At 44.6% G+C, this 21375-nt stretch overlaps 1 protein-coding gene across 1 annotated transcript; it reads right to left on the minus strand.

Annotated features, from left to right (window-relative positions):
* Nucleotides 1-5212: 5212 nt before the first annotated feature.
* On the minus strand, nucleotides 5213-18339 carry LOC144739518 (attractin-like; the record flags this gene model as incomplete). Its single annotated transcript, XM_078622461.1, has 3 exons — nucleotides 5213-5337; nucleotides 9885-9999; nucleotides 18232-18339. Coding segments are annotated over 3 exons (348 nt in total), but the record flags the coding sequence as incomplete, so codon positions are not given.
* Between the last annotated feature and the right edge of the window lie 3036 nt (nucleotides 18340-21375).

Raw genomic sequence — 21375 nt, forward strand, 5'->3', positions numbered from 1 at the left:
AATGAAGCAGCGTGATATCATGAGAAGGTTTGTTTATCTCTCCTGGCCCGAGATGTCGTCTGCCGGTTTGTTCTTTACCAGCAGCGAGGAAACTCCAGAAATGAGTTGGAAGGAAGGAAGGAAGGAAGGAAGGAAGGAAGGGAAAAAGGATGAAAGAAAGAAGAAACATGACACCGGGCAGATGGACAGAGTTGAGCATAGGAGAAAATGGAAAGAGGAAACAATAGACGACAGAATAGAATGATGAGAACGAGTTTTATGAAAAAGTGTAGAGAAGACAGGAGAAAAGGAAAGAATGGGTAAAGAAGATGAAATGAAAAAAGATGGACCCAGGAAATGGGAGAAAAGGGAAAGAAGAGGAGGAGGAGGAGGAGGGTGAAAGTGAGAAAAATGGAAGATGGACTGAGGTAACAGTAAGAGTTGAAGGAGGAAAAAAGAGATTGGCTTGAATGATGCAGGAAGATGAAATGAGGAGAAAGTGGTAGAATAGGAAGAAGAAGAGGAAAGGAAGAAGAACAAATACAAAAGAGAGGGAGCAGGAGGGAGAGGGGGGAGAGTGAGAGAATGAGAGAAAGATGCAGGATGACTGGTGATGAATAATTGCTGGAGAGAACAGGAGCTGGAGTTGGAGGGCTGAAACATCTGCAGCTGAAACATCAGCAGCTGAAACATCTGCAGCTGAAACATCTGCAGCTGAAACATCTGCAGCTGAAACATCAGCAGCTGAAACATCTGCAGGATTGTGTGACCAACAGGCCCAAGGGACGAGTCTATTTCCAAATGATAACTCTACAGTAGCTTCATTCTCCAGTCACATGACTTTCCTTGTGACAGAGTGACACCTCAGGGCAGTGTGTCGGTCCCCTGGCGATTCAGGATCCAGCTGCTCCACTGACTCATGCGCCTGCCGGAGTCACATCAAACTGAGCTGAGTTCTCAGCTGGAACAAAACACTGAAGACAGCGCCGACCGAAACTGAGCCAATGAGCATCAGGGGGCGGGACTAACATTGTGAAGCTGTGTATCATCTTAATACCGCTGATGTTTTTTTTTTTTCCTGATTCAAAGTGGAGATCACTCCGCTCATGTTCTTTATGATCTGAGTGCTAACAGGTCATCCCAGATCCTCCAGACATGTCAGCGTCGGTTTCCAGGGGACAACGAGCAACCAGAGACTCTCACAAAACGCTGGAGGAGGAGAAGACACCACAGACGGTAAACGTTTACAGTTTGATGCTAGCGACGCTGCTGGAGCTCAGGTTTGGTGTTCTGTGTCTCCGGGTGACACTCTCGTCGACCCTTTTCTCCATCAACAACTGAGCATCTGAGGTAAGTTCTGGACCGTCCACTGTTCCTTTTCCTTGGGCTATCCCATCGGTGGAGGAATGGGACAACACGCCCACAGAAACAAATGTGGACAAACACAAGACAAACGCTGGCTGATTTTCACATTTAATAATCAACAAAAATGTCCTGTCATTCTTTTTATGTACAATCAGTAATTACAAGCTCAGCAAGCTATTATCCTCAAGTTTTACACGTAGTTTCATCAGCTTCTAGTAATGCTTGTTCATCTTTACACGGCTGTCTTACATACAAAATATGCTATTTACCATTGTCACATTGTTTTTAAAAGCCCAGAGAGGTTTGCCATAAATGTTTTTTTTTTTTTAAACCAGTCAACAAAATGTCATTCACAATACTTTCTCATTATTTACAAAAAAGAGCAACTGGTAATTATACATATTAACAAACTACTTCCTCAGTATATATAATGCCGCTGTACAAAGAGACAGAAAGAAAGAGGGTAATGCCTGATCTGACAATGTCCTTACTCAGATGCTTTAACCTGTGTAGTACAACTATTTAAGTAGGTATTAATGCTGCCAGTGTTTTACAAATAAATATTCGCAATAACTAATCCCATGTTCAAAGAATAACTGCTGATGAGTTCTATCAGTTGATACAGAGATTAATGAGCGAAAGGCCACTGTAAAGTTAAAGCATTACCCATCAGTTTGAGGCTGGGAAAAGCAGAGGGAGGCTCATGGCGTCTACGGGGTTCCTACGTCCGTCTGGGCCGCTCAGCACCGAACCCACAGACCGACTTGTATTCCAGTGTCACGTCCTCTTAAATATCTGACACACACACACACACACAGGACATCTAGACTGACAACCAGCGACAAGCTGGAGGTCGTCTAACGTCTGTCTGCTTCATATAGTGTTTAAACAGGTCAATGGGTCGTGTCGGGAAAATCACCAGCACGTTTCTCAGTCGTAAAAAAAAACAAAAAAAAAAACTTCAAATTCCTTTGAGTTTAATTCTGAAAACACAAAAACAAACAAACAACACAACTATCATGTGATTCCAGGTTTGTTTGAACCCTAGTGTCATTTCAAATATCTGTCCCACAGGACGTCTCAGCTGACAACGGATGAAAGGTGGAGGTCGTTATTACCTTTGACAAATGACATCAAGCACCGAAATAAATACGCCTCCTTCACATTCAAATCCTCCTGCTGGTCTCAAAGCTGAAAACGTGTTAATCAGCTGACAGAAATGTTTCCACCAGGTGATGGTTACCCACTAGGAAATGCAGAAATATTGCAGTAAATCATCCTTGCAACAGAAATACATTTGTTTGAAAAGCAAATTGCTTACGAGGAAGCAGCTTTGACTGAAGTTAGTCTGACCAGGAGCGAGGCAGGGAAACGGGAAACTGTGGACAAACTAAAAATCCAATTAAGAGAGATATTCCAAATAAAAGAATTAAAAAGCAGCCGTCACACAGATTGAACCACAAATCAGCAGAACACAAATCGTTGAGGCCCATGATGACGTTCAGCGTACTGAGAAAACACTGAGCGGATTTAATCAGCCAAAGGAATGACTGAGATGATTCTCAGAGAGCGTCCAGCCCAGCGTAGGAACCCTGTGTGTGTCCGACAGTATTTACAGCTCATCACTCAGCTCCGACGTTCCTCCAGTCTGACAGATGAAAGCTGCTTTACAATCGTTTTAGGGTTCAGGATCTGGAGTTTGTGAACGACCTCACACCTAACATCTCTCAAGACAACGTGCAGCTCTGAGTTAGCGTCTGCCGGCGCTGCGGGAGAATAAACCGCCTCGGGGGGTTGGGGGGGGGGGGGGGGGGGGCAGATTTACCTTGGCAACAGGCGATTCATGGATACATTCATGTACAGACACAATCTTCACTATTGGTCAACTTGCTGTTACAGTACGTTTGGTCAGAGACCGACTGGAGATGCAACACTTAGTTTCAAATGAAGTATTTCAAAAAGAAAATAGAGTTGGAGCCTGCGGAGTTGTCGTGTCAAATCACGCAGCCATATTTTGTGATGTTCACTGAGCACCAGAAGAATCACCAGCACATCTGCACGGTTCTCTCAATTGTAAAAAAAAAAAAAAAAAAAAAAACCTTCTGATTCCTGTGAGTTTAATTCCACATTGAAAATTGAAAAAAAAAGACAAAAACAATCTGTTCCCACTTGTCTCCACCGGCGCTCGTCCCGAACATCGGCGCTGACAAACGGACCAAGGAACAACTGTGGAACCGAGTGGAAGACTAAAACCGCGACACGTCATCGTCCTCACTCCGTGTGTGTCAGATTAGTGTTTGACTCCCACGGACCAACAACCTGCCATTAGGACGGAGTGAGTGTGTGTGAACGTTTGTTGGGGTTGACAGAACATCAAAGCTTCAAACCAGCTCTGACGGCTCGAGTGAGCAGAAAAAAAAAACCCAACTACCTGTGAACAAAGTGATTTGATTCGTCGGTGCAAATGGGCAGAGACTCGGTGAGGACACGCTGCTCTTCAGGGGGACTGAGTGGAGCGGTGAGCACGTGGAGCGCTCTATAATCATTGAATGTCAACTGTGTTCCTGCTTTCTGCTCTGACCTTTTTCCCAGCACTACAAGCGTAGCCTTGGACCAGAAGGTGAGCGGTTCTAGTACGCTGACCACACACGAGAGCCTGGAACTACATACGACGAGCTCTCGGAGCTGAGTGCCGGTTATTAAAATGTTCTCTTCCTGCCCTTCTCAGAGGGCCACAGGTTAACAACCCCGTGACGGAGGAGCACATTTTCATCACCTCCAGTCAAACACCTGCAGCTGCTGTTGCACTCGGCTGCCGTCTCACAAAAACTGTGTAAAACTGAGCCTGTGTGTTTACGATAAAGACTGAAGGAACGAAGGAAAAACAAAACAAGACGGAGAAGAGTAGATGATCAACTTCTCATGTTTGCTACATGTGAGCAGCAGACTTCAGACTTCATCAGCTCAGCTCCATCATGTCAGCCAGTCAGACCCCCAACGCTTGTCCCACACTAAAACACACGAGGGTTCTCTCTCCCCTCCACATCCAGTTGTCCGGCTGCGTGTGCACCTGCCGCCATTCGCTTTCATTGCAACTGGAAAAGTTTCAGTCGGCGCCGGCGTCCGATCCAGTCAGCCAGCGTGGAGGAGATGGAGCCGTCAACGCTCCAGACGGGCCGATGACAAGACAGAGGACCATTATATATGTCAGACACTTCAGCTGGGCTGCAGCAGGACGGACTTCCTCCTACCGTGGGTCCTCATTAAAGGAAGGTTACGTGCTGTTTGGAGGCTTAACGCCACCGACTGGTGACGGCGACCCTCAGCGTGGGGGTGTGAGCACCATGGTGGGCGGCAAAGGGCTGCAAATGGGTACGAGGGCCAGGAGACCCAGCTTTGGAAGGTGTGTGTGTGTGTGTGTGTGTGTGTTAGCTAGTTCCTGCGTTTAAACAAAACAAAGAAGAATAAATTAAACATGAAACATCGAGCGTTAGAAAGTCTCATTTTTCAAAATCTACGTCGGACTCTTCTAGCAGCGAGCTGCGGCCACCCCCACTCCTGACGAGGCAGTGCCAGATGAATGCAAAATGTTTTGTCTTTTGGGAAGGGGCGGCACCCGCTCTGCCCTCCCTCCCCACTCCCCCCTCCCTCTCTCTGTCCACGTTCTCGCACGGCTCGAGGGGAACGCAGGTTCCCCCGAGAGGAGAGGGAAGAGTCAGTCCACTGGGCGACTTGCCCCTTTGTCCTGCATCCCAGCATGCACCTCTTCCTGCCAGGCCAATGCTGGCAGAAGTGTGTAAGGGAGGGGGCTGAGGCGGGGGCTGATGGGAGAGCGTAGGGTGGGGGTGGTCGAGGAGGGGGGGCGTGGTCAGATGCAGGTCGATGGCTGTGCGGTGGGCTGCTGTTTGCGGTTCCTCAGACCTCCGGACTTGTCCTTGTAGCCCACACACATCTGCTGAGAGACATCGACCAGTGCGCTGGCCACAGCAAGACCTGCAGACAGACACACACACACACACAGACACACACACACAGACACACACAAACGAAGGGGTTATTTCACTGATAAGAACTAACGTGTGTTATAATCTGTGAAACAGTTCAATCTCAATCTGCTCATGTCGTCACACACTCTGAGTAAGAATGAAAGTGTTTTTCCAAGCTGCAGAAGGCAGTTGTTAAATGGAACTCCCTCCTCGCCAGGAAAATCGGACTCAGACATCGGTCCAACACAGACCCAGAGACTCCAACCCCGAGTCCACAATCCAAGATGGCGGCACACAGTTTTCTATAAACCCTGTTTTTTTTGTCTTTTCAGGCTCAGCACACAGAACGGCTTCATTCGTTACCAATAGCAGCTTGAAACATGACATTACGCGCACAACATTCATTTTGTACCCGTCACGTTCTTGTAAAATGACAACATGAACCTATGACGACAACAGAGGAGTCTGTGCAGTCGTGGTCCTTTTCCACAACACAGTTCCAGTAGGTTGTTGCACTCTGACAGCCAAAACACACAGAGGCGGACCAGGACACGATCACTGATGTCCTGAAGGATCTCCAGAGGTTTAAAGTGACAGATCAATGTAGTACTGGAGATAAGAATATCTAGCACATGTTCAAATCTGCGTCCATCTCAGTCAGAAGCTCTGCTGGACCAGCAGAGTGGTGGTCCACTTCCAAATGTGTCTCTGGCCCCACCGAACCAAACTGACGCCAATGTTTCATTCAGGAAATGAAGCCACGGTTCTTTTTTTAACTGCACTGTGAAGCAGCGTGTCAGAAGGGACTGTCAGCGTCTGTTCTGTCCGTTGACATTGACTAAAGTATGCTGACCCTTTCTGTCGAGCTTTTATTGACCATTATTGTCTTTTTACAGGACAAAAAGTCCTTGTACCATATCATCAAATGGGCTGGTCGGCTACTTAGCGAGCCTCAGCTCACAATGTCAGCTCTATGCGACAGCTGCATGTAAATCCAGCTACACACCTGGGAGACTGCTCACATCTCTTTGCTTGGTGAGTTCCAGCTCCTCGTTTCCTGGTCCCTACGGGACCGAACACAGGTACAGAAATAGCTTTGTACCTACAGCAACTGCAATACTGAACAGTTAGACCACAAGGAGAACAATGTTGTCCACAACAGAACTTTCCTTGGATCCACGGAGATGCTAAAGCACATGTATCTCTCTATGTTTGTGTGCTGTATGGGGATGTTTGTATGGTTCTCTGTTGTTTTACTTGTTGGCTGTGATAGTTGGGGTGAGTCCCTGTCTGCAAAACAGATTTAACCTCAGGTACAAATCAAGAAACAATGACCTAAATAAAGTCTGTGTTTCCAGGTAAATGAAGACTGGTCAACAGTAAATGGACATTTTTCGGCGCCCCTGTTGCTAAGCTCTGCTGAGGAGAACGTTAGATCTCTTGTTGTGAAATCTCAGTTGACTTGACGTAAGACTTCTACTCATCCCTGCTTTGAGTGAGGTGACCTGCCCATGAGCAGCAGCTTCACTTCCTGTGTTGCTGTTCAATCTGAGAATGAGTGTGTACACTCCAAATCTACAGAAGCGCACAAACACACACACAAACTCTCACTCAGGTGCTGAGATCACAGACGGCACTGTAGGCAATAATTAACTTACACCACACTTCATTAACATTTATTAACACTCTCTGGGCCATGAAAGTCCAATAAACTCCATTTATCTCCAATGCGGGAAGATTTACCCCTATCAAATACACATAGCCAACGGCAAATATAAACTCTGGTGGGAGAAGCTACTCTGTTTATATCTCATACATTCTGACACATATTCTCTTCACAGTAGCCGGCTGCAGCCATTACTGTGTTTGTGCTCTGACAAATCCATGTATGATGGCCTCTATCACCCACATTTAACAGATAAGTGACGCTGAGGGGACACGGCTGTCTGAGGATGAACCAGACAGGGATGGGGGTGGCAGCTCCAGGAGGCTTCATTCATTCATTGTCTAGTGCTGCTTATTCCGGTTACGGGTCACGGGTGTGCTGGAGCCGATCCCAGCTGTCAACGGGCGAAAGGCGGGGTCCACCCTGGACCAGTCGCCAGCTCATCGCAGGGCCACATGAAGGACAGACAACCATTCACACAAACACGCACACCTAAGGACAATTTAGAGGGACCAATTAACCTCAGCATGCTTGGGGAGGTGGGAGGAAGCCAGCTTTGTTAAGACAAATCAGGACTATGTGGTCATTCTGGAGCACCCAGGGGTGCAGCTGTGGGAGGCAAAGAGGAATTAAAAAGAACAGAATTGTTCTTTGAGTCCTTGAAGGAGACGGTGGCAGAAAGTGAATAGAAACTTTAAGATAAAGCAAGTGAAGTGCTCAGTCGTGGGTCCTATCAGACTGTCTCGGAGAGGAAGATAGGGAAACGAGATGAAGGATGGATGGGAGTGCACAGAGAACAAGTGACAGAGTGGCGGATAAAAAGTAGTAATGGGCTCAATTCTCTGTGCTATCAGACTGTCTGGAAAAGAAGGGAGGAGGAAGGGAAAACAGAGGACGGGGGAAATGGAACAACGCTCACAGACTTAGAACTCAGACCTCAGACTCGTTGGGGACAGAGGAGGAGAAGCAAAGACAGAAATGAAGACAGAGTGAGCTGCAGGAGACACACAGAGGAGGAGGAGGAGGATGAGGACCGAAACAGATGAGATAGAGAGAAATAACCAGGCAATGAACATGAAGTAAACAAAGAGGGACCGAGGGAGAAATGTCCAGGAGGAGAGATGGTAGTGCTGTTTAAAATCTACGTGTCCTTGTCATTTAATAAGGTTACTGTGTTGGAATGACTGCAATCCAACGTGTGGCGGGCCTGTGGGTGTTTGTCATGCTGAACACAATGATGATTACATCACATTTCCATTGTCACATGAGGATAACGTCATGGTCGTCAAGTGGGATTTTTCATCTGTCCTGCCAAAGCTAAGAACATATGTTGCCCCTTTTCCACTACGTGGTTCCAAGGGAGCTGAGCCGATCCTAAAATGTTTCACCGACAAAATACCGCCCTCTGATTGGAAACTGAAGAGAGAGAGAGAGGTCTCAAGCGACACCGTCAACACAAGAATCTACAGGCACATTGATCTGTGATTTAGCTCTGTATTCATCATCTCATGCTCATGTAACATGGCTGATGTGTGAAATGAATAATCGGTGTTGTCAGAGGGGGCTTTAACACTTTGTCTGGTCTGGACTTTCATACTTTGATCTGAACCAAGATGACAGATGTGAAAGCTCCCCGGACCATGATCCAGACCAAAGAAACAAAATGTGGTCCGACCAAATGAGGTCTCTGTCCAGACCGAAGTGAACTATGGTTCATACTTTTCTTTCTGTCCGTTGACAGGAAGTTCTGGTCGTCAGCCTGCACACTAAGTAGAAACACCGGATGTAAACATGAGCCGTGGTACTCTCTCGATCTCTCCCGGTTCGGAGCCGTGACCCCAGCAGAGCTTGCAGTCGTCTTCTCTTTTCTTGCCGGCGATGATAAAGTGTCTGCATGACCAGCACATTGATTTGAATCCGAGATAACGGAAGTAGGCTCCATATTGGACAGGACGTTGCTGCTGCTGGTAGGAATGACATAACTGCATTGTCACAATGTCCATTTACCTTCTTTACTGAGTGGTAAACAGTGCTAACTAGCTTATTTGAGCGCTTTGGTGCCGTGACCACTCAGAGACGCAGCAGATATCAGTAACAAAGACTCTACGTCAGTAGGTCATTTGGTCCGTTGGTGTTTATGCAGCGTGAAACCTGAACCGAGGACCAAATGTAGACAGTGGAGCAAAAACACTGACCTTGGTTCGTCAGCACAGATCGTGTCATGTTGTGTCTCTCTTCTCTTTGTGACAAAAAATGTCCTTCCATTGTTCATGTACTTGTGTCACGTATAAAACGCTGTCAAAGCAGCTCTGTGCAGTCGTTGCCATGACGTCAACACTCACATCAAAGAGGTGATGGATTGCAATGGAAAAGGATGAGTCTGGATCCAAAGTAGAGCTGAGTGGAGTTTTTTTAGGGACACAAGTTAGAAAGGTTAGTTGTACCTATCCTGTTGTTCATACTGGCATCATTTTAACAGATATCAGCTCTGTGACTGACGGACGCTGTGTGTCCCACCTCTCACCCAGTGAAGCTGCAGATCGGCTGCAGCTCGTGCACAGGCTGACAGTGTGAGGAATGAATGAATGAATGAATTTTTAATATGATGCCGTCGCACTGCATCACTGCGTGCAGGAGCGGAGAGCTGCTGTGTAGTGTTTAGGACATGAGGCAAGTGGCAGCCGCGATGTGTTTGTCAGTACGGTCAAACAGGACTGGCGCTCCATTACAGTCTGTCACTACGGTAACGGTGATGAGACAGATGGACAGGATTTAGCTCTGCTTTGCTGCTCTGAACGCAAATGGTTTTATTTTCATTTCCACTGACTCATAAAAGGCATTTATTGTCACAGTTATTTTCTCTTGACATCAATGATACATTTTCTTACCAGACTGTCCCGGAGGAGGGATGCCACCGTTGCCTCTGGGTAACCGCACAAAAATGGAGAGCACAGCGGCTTTGTTGCCACAGCAAGGCTCAAGGGCGATGGGTTTTGGGACGGACTGTGGAAGGAAGAGAAAGACCAAGTATTACACATCACAAACCCCGGTGAACACACCTTTTTAAAGCCACGGATGACTGCAGCTCCATGTTGTTGTTTGTAAGTAACATGCGAGCAAACCAGAACACACATTTCCATCCCCTGTTGAGGTTTATGTACTGATGTACACAGACAAATTGGATTCTCCCTCCTCCCAAAATCTTCCCCTGAGCACAAATGAATTACAATGCCGCCTGAGCGGACCGCGACTGGATATCAAGTGGCATCAATAGAAACAGCTATGCTGGCAGTGCACTTCTTTCACTGCAGGCAGCCACCACACCTGAATCTCTAACACTCTCCTGTTCATCCGACACTCATCCCTATGTGGGGATGAGTTTTCCCCTGTAAACACGGGCCGGATCTGCTGCCTCGTACAATATTCATTGGTTTACTGCCATAGAATTCATGGATACGGGCAGAGACACATGCACAGAAGTGCCCTATCTGTCTCACGCCATCGCTCGCTGCTGATCTGTAATTCGGATCCCTGAGCTGTGCAGGAATGAGGGCTGTGACGTGGCTTCTCTCTCACACAAACAGACACACACACACACACACACACGCTGGTCTTTGGTCCAAGGAGACTGAATGGCCAAGTGGCAACACACCGGTAGACACTGAGTCGTTACACATTCCAATGCATCTTTAACACGCATCAAAACTAACTTCTTTATCCTAAACGCGACCTGAAACCCTCAAACTGCCCTTCAAATCTCTCAGACGTGGCGACAGATCAAAATGCCAGAAGAAACTGGTCCTCACAGAGGCAGCACACACACATCCGAGTAGTATAAGTACAAAAGGGGAGCTGGGCAGTAATGATATTCAGGCTCTGACCCATTTTATACATTTACTCGGCACTCTATCTCTCTGCGGGTTACCCTTCATAGTGGCGGGATTCACAGGCTGTCACACAGGTAGCTGGGGACGCGGCACAAAGCCCTGGATGCCTCCGGGTTTGTGAATGTGGGTTCAGTGCAGAGTAAGAGAATGGAGCATTTGTTTGGAATCCAACAGATGTCTGACTGTCTGCAGGATGCGTGGGGCACATGCAGTATTTGTTCCTGCAATGTCCTTCTTCACTCTGACTCCAGTCGAAGTAGCAGTTCAGATCAGTTACAATCGTACAGGTTGAGCCCTGGAACTGATGGCGGTCTTAGGTCTTTGCAGTAATTTTGCCTCGCTCACCAATGATTCGTTCGAAAAGATCATTTACTGAAGAGATTTGTTAATTTCATAGTTCGGCTGCAGGTGATCGTGATTCTGCGGTTTAAACTCAGAGAGCAATGTCAAACTGTTTATTAGCTACTTATTAGCTAACAACTTCAGCACATGTTAAAAACCACATTCATCTCCAACATTCAGTGATGACATTTCTAAAATATCATCATTTTCAAGGGGAGACTGGGACATTTTCAGCACTGAATGAATTTTTTGAATGGATCTTTTGAACAAATCTTTTCAATGAACTGATTCTAGTGATTCAGTACATTTAAAAGAACCGGTTTGCCCATCCCATAGCTGGCAGAGAAGATGATGAAGTCACTGCATCTAAGTACATCTACAATCACTTTAATGAACCACATAAATGGACTGAAAATGTAAAGTTCAGCAGTTTTTCTATGTTAAGAAAATAGGACATTGCAGCATTTTCACCATGGGAATATTGTGATTACCAGTTTGCACACTGCTTGTTCACATCTCTCCCTCCAGAGCAGAGGCAGCTAACAGAGCAGCAGAGCTACATTCTAGGAGTAATGAGAACACGCTCTACCTCCTCAGGGTTTTATTAGCTCATCTGTGGTGGCGTTTAGTTTCAGCAGAAACAATCAAGAGGTCTGTTGAGGTGATATGTCTGAGACTGAGGGTTTATCACACACCATCACCAGTCTGGAGAGTAATCAGCTCTGTTACGACATTTACATCACAAACCCATCACGAATGAGCGCTGAGTCACCACTGCAGATCCTCGCCAGATGACAGTGCATTGCATCTGAAACTCAACACTTTCACCGTCTTCTTCATCAACAATATGTCTCCTGTCTAAATCCACGCATGATGGAGGAGAGAAAAAGAAAAAAACTCAGTACAGTTTGACTTTCTAACAGTTTTGGACCTCCACTCCAGTCAGAGCCATGGCTGGGGGCCAGTAGATAACTGCGTTTGGGTTGTCCGTCCATGCTGTCCAATTGAGAGGGTGCTATATCTCGACAGCTTTAGGGTCTTTGTGAAACTTAGACTACTGGATGAATAGATTAGACTCGACATAATATCTATATAACTTTCTTCTCTAAACACCGACTGCCTCGATCAGAAAAAGCTCCCTTCAACCAGTGAAGCAGCAGATTTCGCTGCCATTTTTAATAAAAACAACATTTACCACAGAAATACATGCGTCAGTTAGAAAACCCACCAATTATAATTACAATAGCTATGAAAAGAGCAACAGACTAATGTGTATCCACGTTGAGGGACATTTTCATGCATCGTGAAAGTTTCAAGTGTCTTATTCAGTCGGGTTGATGCTTGTCACAGTATTACAGCTCATCAGCAGAGGACAGGAAACTGCATGCAGACAAATGGGCCCGAAGCAGGAAACCCGTCTGCTGCAGTCAAACCAGGAGCAGCAGCTCTGAATAGTGAAAGACGTTTGGAGAGCACAGATACGTTCTGTGCAGCTCCTCTGCTCTTTAACAATAAATCATTAATACACTTTCTGACTTTGAGGAATGAGCTCCATCACTGAAAACAAACAGGACGTGCAGCTGCTGTGATTTATATTCCAACCATCTTCAAGTTTCTCTCTCTGTCAAGTCTAGTGTGTATAAAAAAGTTCATCCCTGAGGGGTTTAATATGTACACAACAAATGTGACAGATATTTAGGCTCTCGTCAAAAACACTGAAGTGCATGTCATTGTCATCAGAGGCTGTCTCTTTTGAACATCAACATAAGAAGTGTCAATTTAATGACACTTAAATGCACCTCCATGCTGAGATGATTGACAGCATCAACCAGCCGTTATACTTTATTACACCAGAGCAGAATTTACAAACCTGTTCAAAAGCTTCGCACAGAAGGTTTCAACAGCTGCTTATTAGAAGAAAAGACACTGAGACAAACAAATAAAAGTAAAACAAAGACAGAAGATTGAAAAGAGGAACCAACGATACTGGAGACAAGAGGTGACAATAGATGGACTGAAGGTTAAGGGTACGCTTGTTATCAAAAGGTTGTCAGATTGATTCCCTGCATAAATGTGGGAGGCACAAAGCTATGGATGGGTCATACGGAGTGAAACATAAAAATAACATTTTAATTAAGTAATTTATATAAGTAAAATATAACTTTATTATTTATTTAACTTTATTCTTAAAAATATATATACAATTAAGTACATGCACCAAAATCTATTAGCATGTATTTCACTGTAGAGAAAAACTCAGCAAATAACCCAGAGATGTGTCTGATTTAATACACATAGAAGTCAAATGCCCACTGCAGAGTGGAAGTTAAAACTGTACCCCGACAAACAAACATTGTTGTGACTAAGTTGTGTGTGCTAAATAAGCGACAATTCAAGCACCGTATTCAGATAGTATCTTTCCATTTTCAGAATCACAGACTGGAACATCATTATGTGAATCTGATTGCCAAAAAATGGGACCAGAAATACAGACAGACGTTCCAGCAAAACATCAGGAGGTATAATATCACACTTGACTAATTTTGCTCCGACATTTCTTGGTACAAGAAAACGATGGAACAATTATTTTGGCCTTGCCACAAGTAATCCAACCAGGCTCGGTCTGCCTCAGTCCGCAGGTCTGTTCCTGCCACGGGCAAAATGAATTTCTTATCAAGTGTTTACAATTGGAAAAACGAGCGCTACCCTGGATAACACAAACACATTTCTCTCTGTAGACCATATGTAAGGAAAAATATATAGAAGATGACGACTGGGAGCTTTTAATTTCACAGCTTTTTGCTATCATAAGACTCGTCTGCCAGGTCCAATTTCCTCTGCAGCAGCTGCACGCTGTTCTTAGTTTCTCACTTGTTTACGTGCTTGTTTTTCATTTTCTACTGCCGCTATCTCAATCAGAATGTTGAAGGAGCACGCACAGCGGCCGAAAAGCTTTCTGTAACACTGATGGAATGTGACAGGGGGATCATTTGGATTTCAAAAGGCCTCGTTTTGTAATCGACTGCATTGAGCGTTCATCAATATGGTTATCATATCCAGTGTTCAGCCTCAATTTCAACTCAAGCGTACACGCCAGGTGCTGGGACTTTCCATTTGAACAAAAAGAAATCACAAGCCTCTTACAAAACATCATTTATCTCCTTCTGCAGATGTGTTGGCTCTATTTTTTTTTGTCCAGAGCAAGAATTAAAGCGAAAAACAAAATTCAATTATATTTCCTTTTCAACTGCCTGTGCATATTTCCTTTTTTTTTTTTTTTTTTTTAAAGCTAAGCTACCTTTGGGGAACGTCTTTACCCATAGTCTTCTTCAGAGACTGCTAATAACATTCCCTCCCAGATGTCTTTGTTTCGTGGCGCTGAAGCCTCCCCCCACCCGCACCACCCGGGGAGAGTTATCTAGACTGTCCAGGCAGAGCGGCAAAAGGTTTTGTTAAATTACCTCCAGTAATTAGACCAGTACACTGGATCACTGCTGAGCTCCCACACACTGCAGCAGCCCGCTGCGCCTCTTTCAACCGCTGCATTCATCTCCACATTAGTAGCAGGTGAAGATGAGGTTCTCGCCTCCAGCGAAGAGACAGAGTTAAACTCCCTGGTGCGGTGACTCACACGGTAACGCCAGCCGCTTCCTCTGAGCCAACATTGATGAGAGTTATTTTTGTTTGCCAAGAAAATGCTGTCAGTGCGTGTGTTTAAACTAAACACTACGGAATAATGTGAATCAACAAGTAGAGTTGAAGTCACCCACATCTCCCCAAATTAAGTTTTTGTCCATGTGAAGTCAGCGATCTGCAGCGTCGTGCCAACACAGCTGCCTGTTAACCCTTTGGGCCTGTCTTTTAGGCCTCTTCTCCAAAATTGTTCCACCGAAATGAAAGTAAAAACGAAAGTAAAACGAACACTTGTCTGATTTCACTTCAGTTTATTTGTTACTGGTAAAGAGTGAATGAAGATGGCACTCGGTGCAAATGAAAGTGTGAAGTTTGCCATCACTTTTCATCAGTGATAGTCCCTTTGGAATGAGGCATCTGCAGCTGTACACCTCTGTCAAATCACAGCACAATATTTGCCCATCATCACCCAACAGGTTGTCAGACATATTTAACTCCGCCCGCCCTACACTGTCACATTTAGTCATCAGTCTGATGCTTCAACTTTCTGAACTGGAATGTTAGAAAATACATTCTAATTGCTTATCTCAGTGTTGACACACATCTCAAACAGATTTGACTATGAGACACAAACTGTGTAAATAAATGAAATGCTACAGTCTGTCATGCCCAGACCACAAGCTGCATTTGGTGGACCCACTTTGGACTTTCCACGAAAGTCATAAACAACTTTAATGATCTTCAGTTCACCGTGCGGCACTTGGCCTCACATATTCTCATTAATACACCACTGGAGTGTTCTGATAAAATGGTGCAGAAACAAGGGAAGAACCTGCTCTGCGTCGATCAATCAGAGACAGGAGCAGATAGGATAGTGCGCGCTCTCCGTCTGAGCTGCTGAAGGCAGAGAAAGCTGAGGAGGAAGATCTAAATTGAATCTTGTCTCCTATGCTGCTTCCGCCCGGATGGTGAGCAGGAGAATGCAAGAAAACAGGAGGGGCGGCAGGAGAAAAGGTATGGCTGAGATGGAGGAGGAAGCAAAGGGCGCCTGATCTCGACAAAAGATGCTGGTTTTCTTTTCTGCTTTAGCAGGACAACATATTTGCACACACGCCAACGTAAACACGTGTGATACCATGCACACACAAACAGAGACAACTGATAAGGCCACAGACATTCTCAGACAGCCAATAGGATCAGTGAAGAGACGGTAAATTAGAGACCACGACGGTAAACTAACCGGATGCGGGGAGCAGAGAAGAGAAAGAGAAACTGAAATGAGAGGGGAGAAAGAAGGAAAATAAACAAGAAAAAGAGGAATAGAGAGGGAAAATGTGATCAAATGATCAAATGAAGAGTTTAGTTTATTAATTTAGTTTAGTCAAATCAGTAAAAGAGGAGAAGGCACATGAAACTGAGAGAAAGAAAATAAAAATCATTAAAAATCAGAAGCAGCATAAAGTTGTAAGCTGACAGAGAAAAGGAAACAGGTGAAGAGATGAATAGACGACAGAAGAAAGCAGGATCAGAAACGAGTGAAGGGGAAAAGAGAGAGGTGGTGGTGTGTGTGTGTGTGTCTGTGTGTGTGTGGTAACCTTGTGTTTAGAGCAGAGGCCCTTCAGCTTTGTGGCCCCTGATGAAAGAGCCCTTTAACTCAAGACTACATCTGTTGTTCATCACTGCTTCACCTGCCGGCTGCCAGGATGATGTTGTAACGTACTCAACAACATCATAAACAGTGAGAGGGAGAGAGAGATGATGTTTGGCTGACATACAACATTTCCAGCAACTCTTATTTGACGCTTATTTAAATCTACCCAACTACAAGATGGGTAGATCACATAATATTGTGTCTTACTAATGCTAATACTAATGCTGCCAGCATTATTTCTTGACTTAGAATGTTCCAGAAGAAGTCTCTCCTCCAGCTTTCAGGTGGGATCAGCAATCATTCCTTTAGCATACATCTGAATATTTACTTGGCAAAAACGGCGATAACCTTGCAGCTGAAAGACAGAGAGGAAGTGTTGTGATCTATAACTCACCAACACCTAACATCATGATGGGAATACAGTTACTAAAACAAACAGTCTTACGCTGTTTATTTCTAACTGATAAATTACTGCATCCAGATGTGAGAGAACGGGTTTCCGACGCCTTCCTAATCCAACAGAGCTGACGCTTTCTGATTGAATGAACTGCCCTTCAAAATGAAATACTCATGCAGAACTCCATGAGACTTTATGTCCTGATTTGAACGGGCTTCATATTACATCGTCATCTGAGACGACCGATCTGCTCTATTTGATAGCGTGTGTGCACATTTCATCCTAAGTATTCAACTGTGGAAAAGCTATCAAAATCCAGAACAAATAAGTAAAAAAAGGATTGTTTTTGACTGAAATTTCTACAGCTGCTTGGCAAGAGGAACAGGGCTTCACTGTGCGACAACACACATGAGGTGTGCCATTGGGTGGACCGTTCCATTTCATGACCAACATCACGTTCCACTTCTGAGGATGTCAGCAAACGAACTGCGTGAAGGTATGAAAAAGTGAACTACCGGGAGAACTTTTCAGCAAACAAATAAGTTGGACTCGCTGAACCTTTCTGGACCACACTCCCCCCGATAGCTGTTAAACTATTATGTTTTATTCAAACATGCTGCTCTTCCACACTGACAGAAGGGATTCCAACCACACAGATGGTTCAATGCACCAAAGCAAGTCCAGTTTTTTTAAGACGGATCGTGACTTCAATAGTCAGTCTGCTACGGGTGGGTGTTTATTTATTTTCCAAATGGAGAATATCTCAGTGTTGGAATGAAACACTTACATAGACTTTATCAACAACACCTGACTCATCTGCATGTGTTTGACTCCAGGGTTAACTGAATTCGTTCTGATTGGAATTCCCAGCCTAGCCACTACAACTGCCTATAACTGGTATAATGTGCTGTGTTACTCATCTGCAGCCCACTTTCATCATCACAGGGCCTTCGAACTGCAAATATCTGTGCAAATGCGCACCGGATGAACCTCATTAGGTGTTTCAGACCAGACCACTGCACTTCTAAGCCCTCCTGCTAAATGGGCTCAATTCAGTCTTCTTGTCTTGCATAAACATGATGGAATCACCTTAAAGAGTTGAAACTGAACTTGAACACAGTAAAGCAAATGGTCTGAGGGACATCTACCGCCGCAACGACTGTAACTGCAGCTGTTGGTCACATGCCTGAGCTCCCACTTGAGAGAAGGTGAACAACAACACTGCTGATGGACAGACCTCTGTTGATCGCCGTCCTGTCATCCCAGACAAAAAGGTAGATCCCTGGGGTTCAGCAGTGATGGTTCTAAGAAAAGGTTGAGCTAACCTTGACGTTTCCTCCGATCAGGTCAGGTGGTTCATCGTCTGTCTCCAAGGCGACATTGATGGTGGCGAAAGGGCGACTGGCCATCTGCTGCATCTCCCTCAGCAGTTGCTAGGGAGACAGAAGAGGAAGAGGAAGGTGAGTGAAAAGATAAACAAGTAGAAATGAGTAGAAATTCACAATACCTGATTTATGAAAAACAAAAGGCATCATTGACTGGTTTATAAGGTGTTAAGAGATTGCGACGAAGAGGACGACGAAGGTTGAGGCAGGTCAAACAGCAAAATAAACAAGCCAAAATGCTCCGACTGTAAATTTTCCAGACTCTGGAGCCTGTAAACCATCCACAACAACACCTGCTGCTCTTTTATGAGCAAGGAAAAAAAGACAGAAATGAGACGATATATCATGTAGGACAAACATGTCCGACCGAAGTAAATGTCCAAGTCAACACATCGACAACAGAGCCTGATTGAGTTTACATGTGCGATGTTTGTAGACAGACAAACCAAAGAAAGTCGGACATAGACTGATCGCTCGCTGTCTCCTTACAGTGCTTCATGGGGTCGGTGTGAGTAAATGTGCTGGAGAAACCACACGTGGCCTGTCTGTGTCACATTCAGACAGGGGTCAGAGTTCACGAGGGGATCACACATGATCCATGTTGATGTTTCTCCAGCTTGTAATTAATGTGTTTTGTTCCGTTTCCCTGTTAAGCCGCTGACTGCAGGTTTATAAGTGCTCATTTCTCTAATTAGAGGAATAGCTGGAGGTGAAGTCACCATTTCTCCAAACACAAATCAATCCCATGATACAGATTAGTGTCAATTTATTAATCATGTGTTCTAGCTCATCTTCACTACTGGCACGGACAACGGCTGAGCTACGAGGAACATTTAGCCAACAAGATAGAAGCAGGAAATAAAAATATACATGTTAAATATTGTGAAATCATTTTGATATGGACAATGTGCCTCAGTTTCAACAAACAAAAAAAACTATTCATTTCACCTATTTTTTCATTTAATATATAATATATATATTCACCTACACGCACAACAAACTATAAAACACAATAAATCTATTTCATAAAAGTCCATATGTGAAACTTCCCAGACCAGAGATCAGTGGACAAACTTTACTTCCACTCCTTTTGTCTGTTTCTGTCTGTCTCAGATTGACTCCTGCAAGCCTGTTTTCAGTGTTGTCTTATGGCTCTTGTGAGGCGAGATGAGTGTGAAAATGGAGAAACAAGCTCAAAGAATTTCAGGTTGTGATGGGATTAACTTCTTTCAGAATGATGCAACAGGCCACGTCAGGCGCCTTCACAGTCTGAGAATTTGCATGCTGAAAACATCCTGTTTTATTAAAAGAGCTCCTTTAATGGCACAAAGCAACAAAAATCCATTCGCTGGATGGAAAACAGATGGAGGACTGTTTGAATGTTGCAGGAGAGAAATGTTCCAGTCACTTAACAAAACTCTTTAAAATACAGGTAACTCTTGTCTTAAAATAGTATCTAAATGAATATAGACCCTTTTCATTCACGTTGATGAGTCAGAGGGCAGAAGCTGTTCTACAGTGCGGATGTAAAGCCCACTGAGGATTCTTCATTTGTAGCATAAGACAAGTAGCGGCTAAATCCAAATGTAGTGTTTCCTGTGTGAATGTGACGATACTCAACAACAACCTGGATTGGAGATGTTTTTAGTGGCAGCTGGATGAGAAGCAGCCAGCAACAGAGTCCATGTTGTAAATGCTCTTTTAGGGGAAATGAATGATTGGAAGTGAACTGATTATGTAACGACTCACAAGAGACCAATGTGTGCACCTGAAGGTGGCTCACTCCAGTAGAAAGAAAGTTACAGTCTAATTCTGAAATCATCTCGTTTTCCTGAAGGATGTCTACAGGAGCAAATATCAAAGAGAGGCAGATGAGACTATGTCTACAGAAATACGGCAGTTTGGAGGTACGAGCACATAAGCAGCCATGCCTGTGTGAATAATTTCACGTCATCACACGAGTAAATGAGCCTCCAGGTTGACAATAGATTTCATGCACATGTATCCAGGAATACATCAACTCACATGAAGTATGGATGATGTTGTGGTATGAATTCATAAATCAGGACTTAAAATCCCAAGGAAGTCGCATAAATATTTTATTTTGAAAGGTCAACACAAGATTTTGGATTCAACAGTTGACTTCAGCGAACTTTTAAATTTGTATGTATAGTTTCTAATAAAGTCATGTCATATATGTCATTGATCTTTGCCTCACATTGCTTTGTCTTATTCTGGACTATTCCTGCCGGAAAGCTGTTTTCTTTTGCTGCCATAAATGAGATGATGTTAGGCAGCTTACGAGCATGTTTACAACATGCTATATCATGCATAATTCTGCTAACTGAGGTGCTTGTTGAGAAGCCGTCTGGTCTGTTCATGTGAAACCATGTGTGACTGCTGGTGCGAAACAGGCAGCATGGGGCATTTATGACAATATGCTCCGTCTCCTTACAGACGCAGTAAGTTGGTCAGACATAATTGTCAGTTTATAGCAACCAATTGTCATCTGTCAAGCAAAAACCTTCCCTGAAATTCTGCTTCAACATATGTGAGGAATTGCAGCTTATCTTTTCTCTGTTCATGCGTGAATTAAATTTGGAAGTATGGTCATTGGTGAGGACCAGTCACCATAAGCAATCATCTGCTGTGCCCTTAAACCAAATCAGCGGATTCACAATCTGAGCGTTGTCAATGTGAAGAGCGGCCTGCTAAAAAGATTGAGTGCGTCAGCACAGCTCGCTGGGGGGGCGAGGGGAGGTGGGGTGGAGAAAAAAAGACAAGACATGGGGGGAAAAACAGAAAGGATGAGAAATGAGGCTGAAGAAAAATATGGCGAAGAATGTTGGACAGGGACAAGAGATGGAAGGAAAAAAAGCTGGGGAGCACAAAAAGCGGGAAGAAACAAAGGCGTTCAAAGAGTTTGCCCCTGGGAGAGGGGATGGACTGCCTGTGTGCTGAGAACACAAAACACACACACACAAACACACACACACTCCTGCAAACATGAGTGCGTGGGCAGAAGCGCACAGGCCGTACACACTCAGTGCTCCACATCAAGGTGGCGCTTATTTATTAATGTGG

This window comes from Lampetra planeri, unplaced genomic scaffold (genome assembly GCF_965212315.1).
Source record: "Lampetra planeri unplaced genomic scaffold, kcLamPlan1.2.h2 scaffold_1541, whole genome shotgun sequence".
NCBI classification, from domain to species: Eukaryota; Metazoa; Chordata; class Hyperoartia; order Petromyzontiformes; family Petromyzontidae; genus Lampetra; species Lampetra planeri.